The sequence below is a fragment of the Cebus imitator genome, unplaced genomic scaffold (assembly GCF_001604975.1).
Source record: "Cebus imitator isolate Cc_AM_T3 unplaced genomic scaffold, Cebus_imitator-1.0 Scaffold69, whole genome shotgun sequence".
In the NCBI taxonomy this organism is placed as follows: Eukaryota; Metazoa; Chordata; class Mammalia; order Primates; family Cebidae; genus Cebus; species Cebus imitator.
In genome coordinates, this window is record NW_016107384.1 from 2419995 (window position 1) to 2442320 (window position 22326).

The 22326-nt window shown below is 35.3% G+C and overlaps 1 protein-coding gene across 1 annotated transcript in view; it reads right to left on the reverse strand.

Annotated features, from left to right (window-relative positions):
* The window catches only part of RALGAPA1 (Ral GTPase activating protein catalytic subunit alpha 1), a 285382-nt gene that overhangs the window by 65513 nt on the left and 197543 nt on the right, over nt 1-22326 (reverse strand). Inside the window, exons 33-34 of the mRNA XM_037739396.1 lie at nt 16660-17521; nt 15009-15080 (exon numbers count right to left, since the gene is read on the reverse strand). Coding sequence (XP_037595324.1) covers nt 15009-15080; nt 16660-17521 — 934 coding nt within the window. The remainder of the gene's footprint in view (nt 1-15008; nt 15081-16659; nt 17522-22326) is intronic.

The following is a 22326-nucleotide window of genomic DNA, read 5'->3' on the forward strand; positions in this document are numbered from 1 at the left end:
TGTGTGAACGTCATAGAGTATACTCACACAAACCGAGATGGTACAGCCTACTACACACCTTGGCTATCAGGTATAGCCTATTGTTGCTAAGCTACAAATCTGTACAACATGTTACCGTAGAAATACTCTCAGCTATTAAAAAAAAGATCACACCATTTGTAGGCAATTGTAACATACTGTGAAGTATTTGTGTATCTACATATACCTAAACAGAAAGGGCACAGCAAAAATATGGTAAAATCTTATGGCACTACTGTTGTATATGTGATCCATAGTTGATGAAAGCATAGTCATGCAGTTTGCATACAATATCTAAGTTCTTAGACATTTTATTTTGAGTTATCTCTAAATTTAAAAGTACTCATGAAAGCAAATTTCTTGTTTGAAGTTTGATTTTGAAACTTGGCTTTCCAGGCTAAGTCATGCTACATTTACTCAAGATTGATTTAACAAAGCTTGGGTTGAAAAACTTTAAGACTGTTAGTAAAGTTTTCACTACCATACCATGTAGGAATTAAAAAAAAACAAACAAAAACTGCAACAACAACAAGTAAACAAGAATTAAAGTTCTTTAAAAAATTTAGTACAACAATCAGATTTTCCCACACATCTGGAGTAAGTTACCAAATCATGATGGTGGGGTTCAATATCAGCAAGAAACATGTTTTAGCTGCTTTGAATAATGGGATATTTTACTTTAGGTGATAAGCACTAGGCAAACTTTCAGTGTGCCAGATGTATCATTAGTATATTATAGTGTAAGCAGTAAAATATGATTTGGGGTTGGGGAGACTTCCAAACCTGCAGAGTAAGGATCTATATAGCCTTTCTCCCAAGCAAAACACAGCTTATCTGTGAAAAAATTTAAAACATCACGTAAAGTCCCTGTATATTGTCCTAAAGTCACAGAGCAAACAGGGAAATATTCATTCCAGAAAACATACTAAATCTCAGTAACAACACAGAGCTTTTGATATATGAATTACAACTTGTTTCCTTGCCCTACTTCCTCAGCTCGATGCTGCAGAAGTTTTGCCCTGGGCATTCTACTCAGGCCTAGCAGACAGAGGTTCCCTCTCCCTCCAGCTTCCAGTCTGGGGCTATGGTTTCACCATGGAAGAGAGGTTACTAGAGGCATTTCTCATCCTTCTCCAGCCCCATGTTACAGATCTATTTTAGATAGCTGTGGCTGAAGGAACCAGGTCTCCTCTCCCTCCCTCTCTTAGGGCAGAAGCTCCAGGAGCAAAATGTTGAGGGTCTCAATCTTCCCCATTCTGGCTTGCTCATAGGGTAGAGATTCTGCCAGGAAGAGTGAGCTGAGAAGACCAGGGACTGCCAACTCTTCCCAAGTGCTGATTTGTATTGTGACTGTCATTCCTGGAAAAGCTGGTCCATGACCCCAGGTCAGGTGTAGTGAGAGACAGGTTTTGCCCAGGGTAATTATAAGGCTATAAAGACAAAGCCTTACAAGGACAAAGAACTCTAGCAGTTCTGCCAGAAATGGCTGACATTTGCAACAGAGTTTGGAGGAAAACAATTAAGAGAAGCTGGTAGCCCTATGACACAAGCAAAACAGCCAGAACTTTAATAATCAGAAACGAGACATCCAAGAAGGACCCTTTGAGGATCACAGTCAATTTTGGAGGTCAAAAACCCTGTGCACATGCACTAGGCTGCACCCAGTAAGGAACAATTAGAGTAAGATGTAGGATGGACAGACGTGAAAGCATTCGCAAAGTCACAGAGACTTATGAAAACAAGGTAAATCCTCACTGGCACTGAATAACTTGAGCTCAGGGTTGACTCCTGGGAAGCTAAAACTTAAAAATAACATCCAGTCATTCCTTGCAGTTTGGAAGACTGTGTGCATACCCAACGCTATACCCTCTTTGGAGTAATCAGGAGTGAACCTTCAAGCTATTAGTATCCTGACGAACGTGGGACCAAAAAAAAAACATAAATACTCTAAACTGTGACAGCAGCCTCTAAGCCACACATATCTAGTAGTAAATGATAAAAATCAAACTGGTAAGGGAGGCTAAGCACAAGCTTTGACTGATAAGTAGGTGATAACCCAGGGAAGACCCCTCATTAGCCAGAATAAAAGAAAAACATTATTTAAAAAATCTAAGCAGGGAGATCAGAGACTAAGTACTGTGGGGAGGCCAAGTTGCTAGAAAATAAACAAATGACTAAGCAAACAACAACCAACAACACATTTTTTGATTCAAAGACACAGATAAAGTTGAAGTCAAAGGAATGGAAAAAAGTACCATAAAATAGAAACCAAAAGAGCTAGAGGGGCTATACTAATATAAGACTTTAAAACAAAAAATATTAGGGATAGAGATATTTCATAATGATACAAGGTCAATCTGAAAGGAAAATATAAAAATTACAAACATATATGTACCCCAAAACAGAGCCCCAAAATACATGATACAAAACAAAGACAGAACTGAAGGCAGAAACAGACATTTCCTCAATAGCAGTTGAAGATTTTAATAACCCACTTTCAATAAAGGACAAAACTAGAAAGTATCAATAAGGAAACAGAAGACTTGAACGATAATATGACAACCAGACCTACCTGACATCTACAGAATACTCTACCCCACAGCAGCAAAAAAATACATTCTTCTCAAGTATATGTGAAACGACCTCCAGGATAGATCATATGCTAGGCCATAAAACAAGCCTTGAGGAATTTAAACGATTTGAAATCATGCAAGGTATATTTTTGATCCACAATGGAATGAAAGTAGAAATCAATGAAAGAAAATTTGGATAATTCGTAAATGTGTGAAAATGTAACAATATACTCCTAAACTACCAGTGGGTCAAAGAATAAATCTCAAGGGAAATGAGAAAATACTTAGAGATGAATGAACATAAAAACACAAAACTGATGGGCTGCAAGTAAAGCAGTGCTCACTGGGAAATTTACAGATCTAAATGTCTCTATTAAAAAAGATTTCATTCACCTCCTTTGAGAAAAAAAGGAAAAAAAATTATTTTTTAGATTTCATACCAATAACCAAGCCTTCCGCCTTACAAAACTGGCACAGTGGTTCATAACTGTAATCCTAGCATTTGGGGAAGCCAAGGTGGAAGGATTGCTTGAGCCCAGGAGTTCAAGACCAGCCTGGGCAACACAGTCAGACCTCATCTCTACAAAAAGAAAAAAACCAGCTGGGTATGATGGTGCACACCTGTTATCCCAGCTACTCTGGGAGGCTATATTGGGAGGATTGCTTGAGCCTCGGAGTTGCAGGCTGCAGTGAGCCACGACTGTGCTACTGTACTCCAGTCTGGGTGACACTGTGAGACCCTGTCTCCAAAGGAAAAAAAAGAGCAACTAAATACAAAGCAAGCAGAAGGAAGAAAACAATAAAGACTACAGTAGAAATAAATAAAACAGAAGAGAAAACAAAAGACAAAAAAAATCAATGAACCCAAAAGTTGACTCTTTAAGATGATCAACAAAATTAACCACCTCTAGCTAGACTGAGTAAGAAAAGGAGACTCAAATAACTACAATCAAGAATTAAAGAAGGGACATCACTACATATTTTACAGGAATAAGAAATATTATAAGAAAATGCTATGAGCATTTGTATGCCAACAAGTTAGATTAAATGAACAAATTCCTAGAAAAACACAATTTCTAAAACCAGCGTTAAACAGAAATAGAATACTTGAATAGACCTATAACAAATGAAGACTTTGGATTCCTATTAAAAAAGCTAACAGTGTTAATAAGTTCAGCAAAGCGGCAAGACATAAGATCAATATACAAAAACGAAAGTTCTATACACTAGTAATAGACAACCCAAAAACCAAAAACAAAATTTAAAAATTCCTTTTTAATAGCACTGAAAAGAATAATACTTGGGTATAAATTTACCATGAAGTGCAAAACTTACATTTTGAAAATTATAAAATATTATTGAAAGAAATTAAAGATCTACATAAAAAAAAAAAAAAAAAACTCATGTGCATGGACCTAAAGACTTAATATTGTTAAGATGATAGCATCCCCTAAACTGATCTACAGATTTAATGTAATCTCTATCAAAATCCCAGCTGCCTTTGATAACAGAAATTGGCAAGCTGGGCTGAGTGTGGTTGCTCATGCTTGTAATTCCAACACTTTGGGAGGCTGAGGCAAGAGGACTGCTTGAGGCCAGGAGTTTAAAACCAGTCTGGGGCTAGGTGCAGCGGCTCACGCCTATAATCCCAGCACTTTGAAAGGCCGAGAAAAACAGATTACAAGCTCCAGAGATCGAGGGGGCAAGACCATCCGGGCCAGTATGGTGAAACCCCGTCTCTACTAAGAATACAAAAATTAGCTGGATGTGGTGGCACACACCTTTAGTCCCAGCTACTTGGGAGGCTGAGGCAGGAGAATCGCTTGAACCAGGGAGGTGGAGGTTGCAGCGAGCTGAGATCAAACCATGCACTCCAGCCTGGTGACAGAGTGAGACTGTGTCTCAAAAAAAAAAAAAAAAAAAAAAAAAAAAGACTAGCCTGGGCAACAGAGCGAGACACCATCTCTACAAAATAAAAAAACTGGCTGGGCATGGTGGCACATGCCTGTAGTCCTAGGTACTGGGAAGGGTGAGGTGTGAGGATCACTTGAGCCCAGGAGTTCCAGGTTACAGTCAGCTTTGATCATACCATTGCACTCGGAGTGCTGGGCAAAAGAGTGAGACTCTGTCTCCACTAAAAAGAAAAAGAGAAAAAAAGGGAAAAAAAAAACCCCAAAAACCTCTGAAATTGACAAGCTCATCCTAAGATTCACAGGAAAATGCAATAGGCCCAAAATGGCCAAAACAATCTTGAAAAAGAACAGAACTGAAGAACTCATACTTCTTGATTTCAAAACTTGCTACAAAAGTCATCAAAGCACTGTAGTACTGACAGAAGATGACACATACAGGTCAGTGGAACAGAATCATGTGACCAGAAATAAACTCATATTTATAGTTAATTGCTTTTTGACAATGGTATCAAGACATTTCAATGAATAGCCTTTCTACAAATGGTACTGGGACAACTAGATATTTACATGCAAAAGGATGAAGTTGGGGCCAGGCACAATGGCTCACGCCTGTAATCCCAGCACTTTGGGAGGCTGTTGGGAAGGCTGCTAGAGCTCAGGAGTTCAAGACCAGCCTAGGCAACATAGTGAGACCTCATCTCTACAAAAATTTAAAAATTGGCCATGCACGATGGCATGTCCCTGGAGTTCCAGCTATTTGGGAGGCTGAGGCAGGAAGATCACTTGAGCCCAGGAGGTTGAGGTTGCAGTGAACTGTGATTGTGCCACTGTACTCCAGCCCTGATGACAGAATAAGACTGTTTCAAAAAGAGGAAAGGAAGGAAGGAAGGAAGGAAGGAAGGAAGGAAGGAGGGAGGGAGGGAGGGAGGCAGGGAGGGAGGGAGGGAGGGAGGGAGGGAGGGAGGAAGAAAGGGAGGAAGAAAGGAAGGAAAGAAAATGAAGTTGGACTCTAATACCATATAAAAAATTGAATCAAATCATAAAAAATATAACAGCTAAAACTATAAAACTCTTATAAAAAAAAAAAAGAACCTTGCATTAGGCAAGTTCTTAAATGCAACACAAAAAAAGCACAAAAGACAAAAAAAAAAGATAACCTGGACTTTATCAAAATTAAATATTTTGTGCTATGAATGATAATATCATGAAAATGACAATTTACAGAATGAGAAAAAAACTGCAAAGCATATATCCGATAAGGAACTTGTATCTAAAACATACATACAAAGAACTTTAAAGTCAATAGTAAAAAGATAACTCAATTTTGTTATTTTATTCATTTATTTTTTTTGAGACAGAGTCTCCCTCTGTTACCCAGGCTGGAGTGCAGTGGCGCAATCTCGGCCTCACTGCAGCTTCTGCCTCCTGGGTTCAAGTAATTCTTGTGCCTCAGCCTCCTGAGTAACAGAGATTACAGTCGTACACCACCACGCTTGGCTAATTTTCGTATTTTTAGTAGAGATGGGTTTCGCCATGTTGGCCAGGCTGGTCTCGAACTCCTGACCTCATGTGATCCACCCACCTTTGCCTCCCAAATTGCTGGGATTATAGGTGTGAGGCACCATGCCTGGCCAGATAACCTAATTTTAAAAACAGGCAAAAATGTTTGTATTATTTTCTTAGGGTTTTTGTAACAAATTACACAAACTAGATTGCTTTCAACAAAAAAGATTTATTCTCTCACAGTGCTGGGATGCTAAAAGTCAGAAATCAAAGCATTGACAGGGCCATGTTCCTTCCAAAAGTCAGAAATCAAAGCACTGACAGGGCCATGCTCCTTCCAAAAGTTCCAGAATCCTTCCTCGCCTCTTCTAAGATTCTAGTCGTTGCTGACAATTCTTCAGCATTCCTTGGCTTGTGGCTGTATCACCACAATTTCTGCCTCCGTCTTCACATAGCCATCTTTCCTCTGTATGCAGAAGTGTGTCTTCACATGGCCTTCTTATATGGACACAGTAATCAGATTTAGAGTCAAATTTAATACAGTGTGACCTTATCATAAATCTGAAAACTCTACTTCCAAATTACACTCTGAGTTTCAGGGTGGATATCAGATTTTAAGAGAATACTCTTCAACCCAGTACACATTTACTTTTTTCAAAGAAGATATACACAGCCAATTATCATAGCACTGAATAAATGCTCATGATAAGCCATTAGGGAACTGCAAATCAAAATCATGAGTTATTTTAGGTCGATCAAAGCTGTACAGGAAAAAACAATACTAAAAAATCCCACAAACTCACAAGATACCACTTCATACCCACTCAGATGAGTATAATTCTGGAAAGGCTTCCCAGACACCTTCAGGAGAACTCTTCTCTGGGCCCTCACAGCACCAAAGCATTCTTGCCCTCTGTTGTGGCACTGGTTATANAAAAAAGAATGACAATAACAAGTGTAGACAAAGGCATGTAGAATATGGAACACTCATACATTGTTGGTGGGAATGTAAAATGATGCAGCTGCTGTGTTAAACAGTCTGCAGCTCCTCCAAATGGGAAACAGAGAATTATCATATCATCCAGCAATTCTACACCTAGGTATATATTCAGAGAACTGAAAACATGTCCACACAAAAAACTGTACATGTACAGCCACAGCAGCATTATTCATAATAGCCCAAAAGTGAAACCAACCAAAATGTCCATCAATTGATGAATGGATAAACAAATATTTATCAATATAATGAGATATTACTTGGTAACAAAAAGAAATAAAGTAGAAACATGCTGCATCATGAATGAACTTTGAAATCATCATGCTAAGAAAAAGAAGTTTCCAGAAAAACCCATAGATTGTTTGATTCAATTTTTATGAAATGTCCAGAATAGGCAAATTTATAGAGACAGAAAGTAGGTATGTGTTGTCTAGGGCTAGGGGGAAAGAAAGGGTGGTGGTGGTAGGAATGGGGTAACTAGTAATGGATACCAGGTTTCTTTTCAGAGAGACTAAAATAATCTAAAAATTAGAATGAAGTGATAGTTGTACAACCATGTAAATATACTAAAAACATAAGCAATTTAAGTAAATTAACTGTATTGTATGTAAATTATGTCTCAGTAAAGCTATTAATTTGAAAGCATAATCTATTATGTGTAAATTAGAATCTTGAAAGAAAGAAAACTCAGTTTCTGCTTTTTCAGGTAAAGAGCTATCAATTAGAGCTTATAAAGAATATTTTATAAAATTGGGAAGAGATGGATAGAAATCTTCATCTAATACTATATAAATTTAAAAGTTGAGAGAAGTATATGTGCCATATAGGAAAAAAACAGAAAATAAATCTTTAAAATCCAATAAAAGAGAAGCAGAGTTCAGCTGCTCTTTATGTCAATTAATCTTTCACCATTCCTTCTTAGTTTTCTACTTACTATGGCTGCTAAAATGTTTGTTATATTGCCACTAGATTAATATACACCACAATAGTGAATAATAAGGCATATATACTAGAAAAAAATTAAAATTAGTGAACTTGCAACTACAAATGTTCTATAGGAATATGTAGAGTACTGGCAAAATATTATTAGCTTACTACTGGAAAACTGAAAGTGACACCTGTCAAATTTTTTTTTTTTTTTGAGACGGAGTGTTCTCTTTCACCCAGGTTGGAGTGCAGTGGCATGATCTCGGCTCACTGCAACCTCTGCCTCGTGGCTTCAAGGGATTCTCCTGCCTCAGCCTCCTGAGTAGCTGGGACTACAGGCTAATTTTTGTAGTCTACTATACCAAGCCCGGCTAATTTTTTGTATTTTTAGTAGAGATGGGGTTTCGCCATGTTAGCCAGGATGGTCTTGAGCTCCTGACCTTGTGATCCACCTGCATATGCCTCCCAAAGTGCTGGAACTACAGGTGTGAGCCACCGCGCCTGGTCTGACACGTGTCAAGTTTTAAGCATTGCTAAATCCCTGTACATACTTTGCAATAAAATAAAAATATATATCATCCTGTGATTTAAAATTTAAAACTGGTGGTTCAACCACAAGGAATAGAAATAAATTAGTCTAGTCAAAGAAAATAAGGAATCTATAAATAGACTAATGAGATAAGTCTCAACAAAGTAATCTGTCATTTTCTTTCTCCCTAATCCTCCCTAGTAATCAGGTTTGTTTCTGGGTTTTTTGGTTTAAAACGGAAGCTCAAAAGTTGTCTTATTGTCATGTAATTAGGATGAATTTTTACTTGAGCTCATTGTACTTAAAAAAGAAACTATATTGTTCTCTTTAAAATTCTTTTAAAAAAGCAAATAAATAAATGTTAAGCATTCATTTAGCATAGTATATTAAAAAAAAGTGTATGCTGCCTCAAGGTGATGGCTCCACTACATTCAAGGTATGTATGAGAATGGAGGCAGTTTGGCAGGAGCCAAGAAATAAAAATGTACAAGGTAATTTAAGGAAACTGAACAACCAAGATAGCTGGTATGAGTTCAGCTCTATACTAAAGAGTCTGGTCAGGCATTAGTAGGGAGTCACTAAGAAGTGTTCTCATTAGCATCAAATTTTTAATGTTAGTGGTTAGGATTGTCTAGATGGGGAACAGTCAGGAGATGAGATCCCAAAGAGTACTTAGACAGTTGTTAAAACTGACTTGGAAAGAAATAATAAGGACATGAGTCAATGAGCTGGGAGCAATAAAGGCAAAAAGAGACAGAGTTGAGAGATAAGAAGAAGAATGGACATCATGATTATGAAAACCTAAAGGCAAGGGAAAGGAAATGTCAAATTTGGGTAACGCTGAAAGGGTACTTCTAAACATAAATAGGAAAATCAGGAGGAAGATCTGATTTTGAAAAGAAACATGACCTAGAAATGATAGTAGGGAGGCAGGTAAAAAATTGTAACAGTCAACTGCAAATTCATTATTGAAAATTGGTATCAGAGTATGAAGATAAAAAAGAATAAGACTGAGAAAAGAAAAATTAGGGAGATATCTATGTTATGAAGGTAGGAAACAGAAAATGAACCAGTGAAGACCTGGAATAATTAGAGAATTAGGAGCTGAACTGAGTAATTTTAGTGTCATAGAAGTTGGGGGAGAGGACCTTAAAATGATCAGACAGAATTTTAAAGACAAAATAGACAACAGTATTAGATTTTTAGGGGATTTAATACACAGTAGATTTTTAGAGCAGTGAAACTATTCTGTGTTATACTCTAATGGTAGACAAATGTCATTACACATTTATCAAAACCAATAAAAAGAATGAACCCTAATGTAAACTTTGAACTTTAGACATTAATGTAAGATGTAAATAATAGGGGAAAGTATACAGGGGGAATGGGGAGTATATGGAAACTCTGTACTTTCCTATCCATTCTTTTGTAAATCTAAAACTGCTTTAGTTTAAAACACAAGTATGAAGTTAAATTTAAATTAAGTTTAATTAATCAGATAAATTAATAAGGCTGATAAGGACTGAAACAACTTTAGACTTTATGGTCAGGATACTAACCTTCAGAAAGACAATTTCAGTATAGCAGTAGACGTAAGCAAGACAGAAAAAGTGATATGATTCCTGTTCCCAAGGACTTGACCATCTACTACCAAGATAAATTGTTATGGAGAACAGTCAGAATTGAGAACCCACAGACCACTTACAGAGTTCTTATAACTAACTTGGAAAGAATAAGAATAGCTAAACAATAATGATAATATTAACTATGCAATATGATAAATGCTATGACAGGGATGTGTTACAGGGTTCTGTGAAAGCATATGGACAGATTTAAACACAGTCTGGGAAGGAAGGTAAGGTTAGGAGTAGGTAAGGTCAAGCTTTCCATATAAACTGATGTTTAAGCTGAGACTTCAAGAATGGATAGGAGGGGGACCAGGTATGGTGGCTCACACCTGTAATCCCACCACTTTCGGAGGCCAAGGCAGATAGATTACCTAAGGTCAGAAGTTCCAGACCAGTCTGGCCAACATGGCGAAACCCCATCTCTTCTAAAAATGCAAAAATTAGCTGGGTATGGCAGCACATGCCTGTAATCCCAGCTACTCGGAAGGCTGAGGCAGGAGAATCGCCTGAACCCGGAAGGCAAAGGTTGCAGTGACCTGAGATTTCGACATTGGACTCTAGCCTGGGTAACAACAGCGAAACTCCATGTTGCTGGGGGATGGAAGGGGGAAGAATGGATAGGAGCTATCCTCCAAGAAAAAAATTTATAGCCTAAGATTATTTCATTGTTAAATAATAAAGAGTAAAACAAAGATAAACAGAATTCAATTCTAGATATAAGGAAAAGGAAGCTTATAAAAACGAAAATCATGAAACAGAAAATAACAAGTTAGAAACAGAACATAACAGAATGTAACAAATTAGAACCTGTTAAAAGACTGTGCAGATTGTTTGCATGAAGAAAATTAAACACACACACACACACACACACACACACACACACACACACACACACACAGAAAAAGGAGGCCAGGCGCAGTCGCTCATGCCTGTAATCCCAGCACTTTGGGAGGCCCAGGCAGGTGGATCACGAGGTCAAGAGATTGAGACCGTCCTGGCCAGCTTGGTGAAACCCCGTCTCTACTAAAAAATACAAAAATTAGCTGCGTGTGGTATAATGCGCGTATAGTCCCAGCTACTCGGGAGGCTGAGGCAGAAGAACTGCTTGAACCCAGGAGGCAGAGAGTGCAGTGAGCTGAGATTTCGCCACTGCACTCCAGTTTGACGCCTGGCGACAGAGTGAGACTCTGATTCAAAAAAAAAAAGGAAATATAATAAAAAATTATAACACCATATATGAATCTCTATTACTCTATTAGTATCTATTTAAAAGTCTCAATGAAATGGATTTTTAGAAAACAGAAAACAAAAAAATAGTAAAATTTTCCCAAGAGCTAAAAGAAAACGTGAAAAGAGTAATAAGAATGAAACAAACTAAAAGAAAAATTAGAAATTTTATGATTTCTTCTAAAATTTTAAGCAATAGATAATATGCATATTATGAAGCTGGATATAACCTCAATTTTAAAAACATAATGGGAATAGGACAAAAAATAACTACAGAATCTGCTAATAGTGGACTATATCTGAACTCAAAATGAAATTCTGGTAATTCTAACACAATGGGAAGCCAAATGATCAGGCAGGGTTTATCTAAAAAATGCAAACATCATTTTATATTAGCAGTCCAGTGGTATTAAAATATAATATACACCAATTAGTTAAAAAATCAAAACTATAAAAAAACTTGAATAGATGCTGAAAATAATTTTGACATCATTTAACATCCTTTCCATATAAGAACTCCTAGAAAACAAGCTATTTTCTCAACATAATAAAAATTATCTTTTTAAAACCAGTAACTAATATCTTTCTTAATGATGAAACAGAAAAGCTGTTTTCATTAAAATCAGGAAAGACAAGGATGTCCACTGTTACTACACTATTAAACACTATCCTGCAAGTTCTGGTCAGTGCAATAAGACATGAAATAAGCAAAAACAAGTGTAACTACTAGAAAGATTATCTGTAAATAATGATTATATATCTAGACAAATACTGAGACAGAGGCAATAAAGTGTTTACAATCAGTAAGAGAATCCACTTCAGTATTTGTAAACAAAGTAAGTATTAAAAACAGAAAAACCCAGAAAACATAATGGGGGGGGAATTCTATTCAGAGTATCAATAAAACAATAAAACACCTACAAATATACAAATAAGCAATGTCTGGGTCTCAGAAAAAATAAAAAACATACTATAATTATGAATATGAAGAATGATGATTATTATGGTGCTCTGTTTTTTTCTAAAGAGAGTTTTATTGAAAGTCCAATCAAATACCAATGGGATTTTTTTTTCCCTGAAAAAGAACAGCATAATTTTAAATGTATCTGGAAGAATAAATAGGTGAGGATATCAAAGAAAAGAGGAATAGTGTGTGTGGGGGGATGGGGGGAGTGAGGAAGATGACTTGGCCTATCAGATATTAAACATATTATAAAGTTATATTAAATTAAACAGCATAATATTTATACAAAAATGATAAATGTAACTAAAAGAGTACAAATGTTAGAAAGAGCAAGATTACATGAAGAATAAATAAATAAATATATAAAAGAGTACAACTAGATTGTTTGTAACAAAAAGAATAAATGCCTGAGGGGACAGATACCCTATTTTCCATGACGTGATTATTATACATTGACATCTTATGTAGCACGTGAAATATACAAACCTACAATGTGCCCACAAAAATAAGATAAATAAAAATGATGGACAAAGCAATAGAAATAAACAGGTTTGAAGCAGAGAGCTTAATATTTAATAAAGGAAACATCAAATCAATGCCAAAGGTATAGTTTATTCAACAAATTATTAAAATAGACTATTTTCAACATCAAACTAGTTCCAGACATCATTCCACAAATCAGAATATATTTCAAAAGGAATAAACAATTAAATGAAAAATAATTACCACCTCATTCAAATAAAGATCTAGAAGGAAACACTGGGTGCAATGGCTCATGCCTGTAATCCCAGCACTTTGGGAGGCTGAGGCAGGTAACTCACTTGAGGCCATGAGTTCAAGACCAGCTTGACCAACATGGAAAAACCCTGTCTCTACTAAAAGTACAAAATTAGCTGGGTGTGATGTGTGGTCAGAAGACTAAGGCACAAGAATCACTTGAACCTGGGAAGTGGAGATTGCAGTGAGCCGAGGTTGCGCCATTGCACTCTGCCTGGGAAACAGAGCAAGACTCTGACTCAACAACAACAACAACAACAACAAAAACTAGAAGGATATAAGGAAACGAACTAGAATATTTAATTGATTTCAAGACAGAACTCTTTAAGCACAACAAATAATTGAAGAAATCCAAAGAAAAAAATTGAGAGAAATGACACATAAAACGAAAAATACATATGTTAAATGATCTGAAGCTGAAAACTGAGAACGAAACAACTAAGTAGGAAAGTTCCCACAAATAGGACAAAAGTTAATCACTCTCTTTTGCTCTCTCTCTCTCTTTCTCACACACACACACACACAGTGTCATAAAGAATTGTCCTCCTAAATTCATATCCAAGAAAATGGTTAAAAGTACTTTGTAGGTTCTTTAAGAAAAATTCCTAAATAGAAAACTAGAAAAAGGACACCAAGAGATAATTTAAAAACAGATGAAAATTTCATACAAATATACTGAAAATATTAACATCACTAGCAAAATAAATAAATAAAAATTAAAGAGATACTATGATCTGCTTCTCAAGCTATAAAGGTTAAGAAAGGGTGATTAGTATCCGGTGCTGGCGAGGTTGAAGTTACACAGGTGCTGTTATAAAATATTGGTGGCATTACAAATTATTACTCAACAGAAAGCAATTTCACAATAGATATGCATGAAATATCCTAATACAATCTGACCTAAATAATTCTATTCCTAGGACTCTATCCTGTGGCAAGAAATTAAAAACAACTTTAAATGTCCAACAGTCATAAAACTTGGTATCCTAAAAGACTATTTTTGAAGAATATTTAAATGACGAAATGCTCACAATACAAAAGAAAAAAAGTTCGTATATATCTCTATGATTCCAGTTCTGTAAAAAATTTAAAAAGTAGAACAGTGTTATACAGTTTATATTTTTCTGTTTTATATTATCTGTAATAACCAAATAATTATTTTAAGATCATTTTGAGAAAAGCTAAAAATAACCAAAACCAGTTAGGAATTACAAGAAATGAGTAAAGATTATATTTCTCCATGCACTTGGTAGTAAAAGGAATGAGAGATCTGGATAGGACTATAGCTTGAAAGAAGAATAACTGAGGAAAGGTTTGTTTTATGCTTTGTTTTGTTTAAGGTAGATAACAAACATTTTTATTAAGAGAAACAAGAAGAAATATAACATAAGGAGGTGATAACTTTTTGAAGACAGTCCTAAAGCAGGCTGAGGTGGCAGAAACCAGAAGTACAAATAGGGGAAAGAAAAAAAAAAAAACTTTTCTCAAACTGAAGATGAGCAAGAAAAGATGGCTCAATACAGAAATTTTAAAGGAGAGAGGAAGATGTAGAATTGTTTGATGTGGGAATGGTCTGAATCATCTTATTCACTCTGCATTCCTATGGGTAACTTTTTTCAAACTTGCTTCCCAATCTGTCAGAATCACTGGATTTAATTAATGAGAGATGTGACTAAGGTTTGTCTAAGTATGGGAAAAACCAAGGACATTTTACAGCTCCAATTAGTTTTCTGTGATTCAAAAGATGATTCTGAAATGCATGTAAAAGGCATAAACAATTCAAAGACACCAAACATTCTATGCAGTCCTAAAATTTTCTTTAAAAATTACTGCTCAGAAAGTTGTAAGTCAATAACATAGTATTATATACTATTTAAAATATTCACAGTATTATTCTAAACAGAGAAATACCTGAGAGTTGCTAATCATGTGAAGATTTTCCAACAACTTACCACTGCCTTGAATCCAAGTTCCTAAGTTCTCTAAGTAGCTTTTCATTTTTCTTCAGGAGATGAAAGCTCCTCCTAAATAGAGAGATTTATAAACATTTTCATCACCTTTGCAGTGAATGACATGACAGTCCCGGAAATACTTTCCACTCTACTCATGCAACTTTTACACTTTTCTTGCCTTTTCATACTTCTAACACAAAGGAGAACAGACCCTAAAAAAAACGTAAAGAATATATGTCATTATTTCCACCAGGCCTTCATACATTTCTGCTAGTGGATAGTATCAATTGGTCACTTCAACCATTCCTTGCAGATGCTGTGAGCCTCCTAAACTCATATCCAAGAAAATGGATAAAAGTACTTTGTAGATTCTTTTCAAGTCTCATAAAAATATATGAGAAAGTTGTACCTCATGAGAAATAAAATATTCACAGAATCTAAATCATTACCAAGTAGGTGTAATCCATATGGAATTTTCTTTCTTCCTTATTTTACATTTTATATATATAATTTTTAGACTATGAGGCAATGAATAGTTTTACCAAATCCCTTCTATGGGTGCTAAATATGTCCACATTATATTCATAAAATCAATGCTTGCTGAAGTAAAATACAGCTTCTCATCTTTGATTTTTCCCAAGGGACAACATATGGACCATTCTACAGCAAAAGAGAATAGAATGCATTTATACCATAACTGAGTGGCAATTACCTACATTTGGACATACCATATGGTGGCAAACTGCTCCTGAGATATAATGTGGCCTTCCTATAAGGCAGAAAATATTACCTTCTAATAAATGGAAGAGTTTAAATCAAGTAAGAGTATAAACACTAAGCAAACAGGCAGAACTCTATTTCAATGCTTGACATACATTTGAATTTAAGATGCCTTCACTGGTATCTGAGCTTCCCCACCTACCATAAATTGACAGAGAAAATACATTACTGCTCCTTCCACTACCTATAGGTTTTCATGATATAGGAATTAAAACCTAAATGTATATTAATAATGCTTTACATTAGTGTAAAATGCCAGTATTTTATGTACATTATTTAATTCTTCCCAGTATGTGAGGTGGGAACTACTCTCAATTTGTTAACTGTAGCCTGAGGCTCAAAAGTTAAGTAACTTTAAGCTAGGTCTTCTGATTTAAGCCCATGTTCTTTTCATTTAGCTCCTACCTAACTTACTTGAATAGTTCATGTGTTTATTATTAGCTTTTAATAAGGTTTTGTAACATGCATCAGAAAACAAAATAATTTTTGAAAATTAAGATTCTTTTTTTGATTTGATTTTGAATCTTGAGTCAATTTCCCAGATTCAAACCGGCAATAATCATACTGCAGTTTCTAAAAAAAAAAATTTTAAGGTTTACATAACGGTTGAAAAATGAGCTATAATTTCTAAGTCAAATAGTTCTAGTAGTTATTTTGAAAACAATAATAATTTTCTGGATTATTTTATTCCCTTGAATCCCAATATAACTCAGTGGTCTCAAAAAAAAATCTGTCTACTAGTCAAAGAACTAATTGATAGACACAATCTAGTGTGGAAAAGAACAGGAAATAAAAAAATTGATCAGAAGATGAATGAGACTGGAAAAAAAAAAAAAAAAAAAAAAACAGAAAATTTCTCCCTTATGCTTACCGTTTGTCCCAGGAATTCATTCCCAATATACTAAGAAGCAATCTGCAATAATAAAATGCTGACTGCGGTTTTTGAGGTGTTGGTTCATCTTGTTCCACAGCTTTCATGCTTAAGTCATTAAAGTGCTTCTCAACAAATTCTTTTTCTTCTGTATGTTGCTTAAGGATAGCGTTAATAACATCATTTTCTTGTTTTTCAGAAATGCACACAGGTTGCGGAGCAGGAATATTAAGTGAGATTCCAGTTCTCTGTAAGCATTCAGGACTAGTAACACCCAAATACTGCAAGAGCTCATCAAGAACATCTTCTTCATCTCTTATGGTATCCCAAGTTGGTACAGTTTCTCTAAATCTTTTAAAATGGAGAGAAAGTTCATCTTTTACTGTTATATCTTCTAAGCATTCATTAGATGTGGGAGGCTCTTCTGGCTTCTCTTGGTGAGACAATGACAGCATGAAAGATGTAGGTTCTGACAAGCTACTTACAGGAGGTGGGCCATACAGTATAGCAGAATCCCATGAATATTTTCCAGAAAGATCGCGTACTATGATTCTGACATTTGAATTGGCTGATGCAAGACCAGCAGATAAACCTCCTCCAGGCATATTCTCTTCTGATTTGATCTGGATACAGGACACTAACGTTGTATTATTTAACACAAAGAACTGGATATTTGGACTCTCAAAAAGTTCAGGAGAAAGTTCAGTACTTTCACAGTAATGATTGTCATGATTTTCACACACCTGACTTGTTAGCATAGCAGGACCACCACTCATTGGATAATGGCCCAGGTGATTTACCAGATGTGTAATAACAGTGCGGGCTGCTATAGAGATTAATCCATGCTGCATTTGAGTTTTCACTGGAAATAAAAAATATAAATGAGTGGGAATATTACTGCTTCTTAGGGAATCATATGACAATGAAACAGTAGATAACAAATAGGGATTTTGTCACATTGTTAGTATTTCCAATTTAGATTCTATATTACAGGAATGATGGCAAAAAAGGAGGAAAACCATTCTTTGATGAAGTTTTGTTTATAAGAAAGCCCTTTCTGAAATTTTTGCTAATGGATCCATACTTTAAACCAAGGCTTTTATATACAGATTGCTTTTGAAGAATCAGAAGTATTATAAATCAATCATGAAATCTCTAATACACACTAAAAAGCCAAAGAGGGCCAGGTGTGGTAGCTCATGTCTGTAATCCCAGCACTATGGGAGGTTGAGGCAGGAGGATTGCTTGAGCCCAGGAGCTTGAGACCAGCATGGGCAACATGGGGAGACTCTGTCTCTACAAATAATAACAATAATAGTAATGCTAAAATTAGATGGGCGTGGTGGCTACTGCACTCCAGCCTGGGTGTCACAGCAAGACTGTGTCTCCAACAAAACAAAACAAAACAAAACAAAACAAAACAAAACAAAACAAAACAAAACCACAATGAAATTCTATTCAACTGACAAGTTTCTTATCTCATTAATAGATTCCAGATTCAGAGTCAGTTTGTAGGTGCCTTAAATGTCACTTAATTCGGCTTTTACAGATAACATGAAAATGTTTCCAAAAAAAGTGACATTCCAAGTAAACTCTGGGAATCAGAATAAATTTAAACAGCAAGTCAGTGTAGCCAGTACCTGTATGCAAAAGGGATTTTCTCTTAAAAGCAAAAATATTTGCTAACCCTGCTTATATTTTTCTAAAGTATTCTTTAGGTTCAATGTGGTATATAGTCTAGCAGTTAGTTGTATGCAAGAAACATTTTTTTTTTTACTCAAGTACAATAAGAAGGCACTCAGGTAAGAAGCGTAGTCATACGAATAACTAAAAAAAATCATAGGAAACAGTCAAAAGAGAAAACTCAAAGAATACAGTAGTTTAAGAGACCTGGAAAGGCAAGACAACCAATGTCAGAATCTGAAGGAGGCGGAAAAGGGAGGGGAGGGTAGAGGAAAGACAGGGAACACAGGAAGAGAGAGTAATGGGGCAAAGGAGAAAGGAAATAGACAATAATTTGTCAAAGCCAACTAACTGAAGAATGTCATTCTAAGGAGAGCTAACGACTGTGAATCTGAGGACTGCTGATGTGGAAGCCAGTTCGGGATAGAGTGGTCTCGGGAAGTGTGGACAACTAATTGACTGTTATCTTAATGTGTTTCAATTAAGAGGTAGGAGGAGAGTTGTCTCTGGTAAAGAACTATTAGTCATTCATGTTAGGATGTTTAGGGGTGTGTGTGTGTGTGTGTGTGTGTGTGTGTGTATGTGTTTAAAACATTCTTGTCTCTACTTAATTTTAGATGTAATTACAGAGTGATTGTGTTTCTATATTATTTTACCACAGTAACAGAGTGATCTTGTCTGAGTATTTATATTCTCGGACAGTTAATCAGTTGAGAACACTAGCGCCTGCCAGAACAAATAAGGATTTGTCAGAATAAATACAGACTTAAGAATGTTCTGATTTACATACATGCCCAATTTTACGTGTTTAGTTTGATGACTTTTGGTAATTGTACATAATTGTGTAACCATCAACATAATCAATATAAAAAATTCCCTCATCAAAAAAGAACATATTTGATTTTATGTAAACTATACCTCAATAAACCTAACTTTAAAAAAAAAGGGAGACCAGCTTGTGCACTGGTGGTATAACCACTTTAAAAGAGGCAAGAGAAAAGAATAGTGTTAAGTTTTCAAGTCTTTAGCCTTCAAGATTCAGAACCAATACCACTGGGTATAGGTAAACCAACCAACCAGTTGCTATGCCATTAATGTTAATTCCATATTCTCCAACTCCAAAAAAGGATAGTTTCCTCTGGGCTTTGGTTGATTTTAAAATGTTACTATCAAAATTTTAATTTCCCATTATCAAGCAAGTTATGTCTACCTACATATAAATATAAACATTCCTTAGTTTATTTATTGTTTGTTTGTTTGTTTTCCAGTTCCAATTTATGAGCAGGTGCAGTGGCTCAAGCTTGTAATCCCAGTACTTTGGGAGGCTGAGGCGGGCTGATCACCTGAGGTCAGGAGTTTGAGACCAGCCTGGCCAACATGGTAAAACCGTGTCTCTACCAAAAAATACAAAAATTAACTGGGTGTGGTGAAGCCCACCTGTAGTCCCAGCTACTCGGGAGGCTGAAGCAGGAGAATTGCTTGAACCTGGCAGGAGGAAGCTGCAGTGAGCCAAGACTGTGCCACTGCACTCCAGCCTGGGCAACAAGAGTGAGACTCTGTCTTAAGAAAATAAATAAAAGTTCCAATTACATTGAGATTTTTAAAAATTATTTTTATGACTATTACTAATAACCAGCCATTCAACACTACATTAATAATACTAAATGATTAGCTTTAATTCAATCCTTCATTTTAAAGAATTTAAGCAAAGTAGAAAGTATTTTGAGCTATATGACAAGAAATAGAGAGGTAGCTTGAATCTAGTGTTTGCTTTCCCTTCCCTAATTGTAACTTTGAATATAATAAATGTTCACACTCTAACAGGATAATCTAGCTGGTATTCCTCATTTTGCACATAAGGACAAATGGGTTCACAAAGTTAAGTGATTTGCCTGCCATAGGACATGCTTTTTGCTTCGCAGCTCAGTGACATTTCCCTCTTTACTACAGCTCTAATTTCCATACTTTTTTTCTCTTTTGTTAAACTGCCTTTTTCTTTGTGACATATGGAAACAATGAATTCAAAATTTATTTTTCTCTGTGTATAAGAACTTCAAAAAAGTCTTACTTAGCATAAACTGCCAAATAAAAAGCAAGATCAATGGGAAAAACTCAAGACTAAATCATATTTTAAATGGTAACAAAAATTAAAATTAATCATTTAAAAATTTTTGACATAGAAAAAAAATTTTCTATTCTTTACTCTCCCTTTTGAGTGATATACTTAAATAGATGACTCATTCTAAGCATTAAATCCTCTTTGCATAACATAAAAGTTTACATTCTGAAGAAGGGAAAGAGTATAATTTAAGAGAAACAATCACAGAAAAGAAAAGAATCCCTGGCTTTGGTTTGCACTGTGATTCATGATCACAAATACATAAAATTCTTTAAACTCTATTTTTCTGTAAGAATTGCATACACTTATTTACAAAGTCGAGTTAAAAACTCTTACATGTAAAACTGGATGTAACAGAAACAATAAAAATTATTCAATATAAAGAGTATTATAAGTAACATAGGTCTTATGAGTTTCTTTTTCAAACTCACTTATAAATAAACTCCAAGAATGAGTCAGGTCTTTCCCTAAACCATAAACCTCCAAGCCCAGGTACCAGTCCATCCCATATATCTTCTTCTCAAAGGAGGAGACCGTGAGAATGCAGTTTAAATGAGCTTGTTCACAGGTCTGTCATACTTACCAACACTGAAAATATGTAAAGAATAAATTTAAATCTCAGATGCAGGTAAAAGTATTTTCTTCCCTAAGCTGCTTCTCTAAATTCAGGATATATGTCTATATACAAAAGGATAAAAATCTCTCAAATTATTAATTGGGCAATAAATTTATTTACACTTATTTTTGAGCTATAAACTATAAAACATACATATCTCTCTTCTACTTATCTACTAAGATATAAAGATGTACAACTCTCCAGTTTAGATATTTAAAATAAAATTCTAAAATAACCAGTCTTGTGAGAAAATGTAAAATGGAGATATCGATGCTTCTAAGGCTTTGTGTTGCTAGCATTCATTTAAATAAGTCTATTCAGGGTTGTCTTTTCAGATTGTCAGATTAAACAAACCCTACAGCATTTGCAGCAAACCCATAATTACAGATTATTATGGCATACAAAAGCAGCAAGACATAAAAAGCTGCTGCAATTCACTGCACTGTAATAGAACACGCAGAGGAAGTTAATTTTGGCAAATGCTTTAAATATTAGCTTTGCATAATAAGTACAGGTGAAACTATAATTAGGACAGAATGAATCCTTTGGAGCCCCCTTTCACTCTGACCCAGCAAATGATGACTTTTTGCTAATAAGACTACTGCCATTTGACAAAAAGCCAACTTTACTACCTTGCTTTATTCTTTAGTAAATTTAATAATTACAGCTACTCCTGCCAATAGTTCTCAAATCAGACTTGTTCAATCCAATACTGAGCTTATTAAGGACACTCAATGTTTAGAATTCTTTGGCCAAAAAAGTACTCGAAGATGATGAAGCATGCGTTAGACAAGGGTACAATGATCACTAATTTTCACATTAAAAAACACCCAGAGCATGTAGTCAACTATACACCAGAGAATCATGTACTGTTAGCTCACAGCTGTTCCTAAAAGGTCCTATATTTATCTGGTCCTTAAAACCTTTGAGGAAGTCCAAAGGGAACAACTTGATACATTTAGAGACTAGTACTGCACAGCGTATTTTATATCAATATTAAGCTAATCTATTTACATCTTTTCCTTTGCTTCTTTTACAGTGACTGTTTGATACTGGTGCAGTGAATTTTGTACAAAATCTGAAATTAAAACTTCCTCTGACATAAGCAAACTTTATTGCTTTTTTCAAGAAACATATTCTATACTGTCTTGAATAAAAACTTTGCCATTTTATACCTTAAACATGCAAAGGTCAAACTAGTATTTTCGCATAACCATATTTTTAAGTAAAATAAACATGGTATTTCATT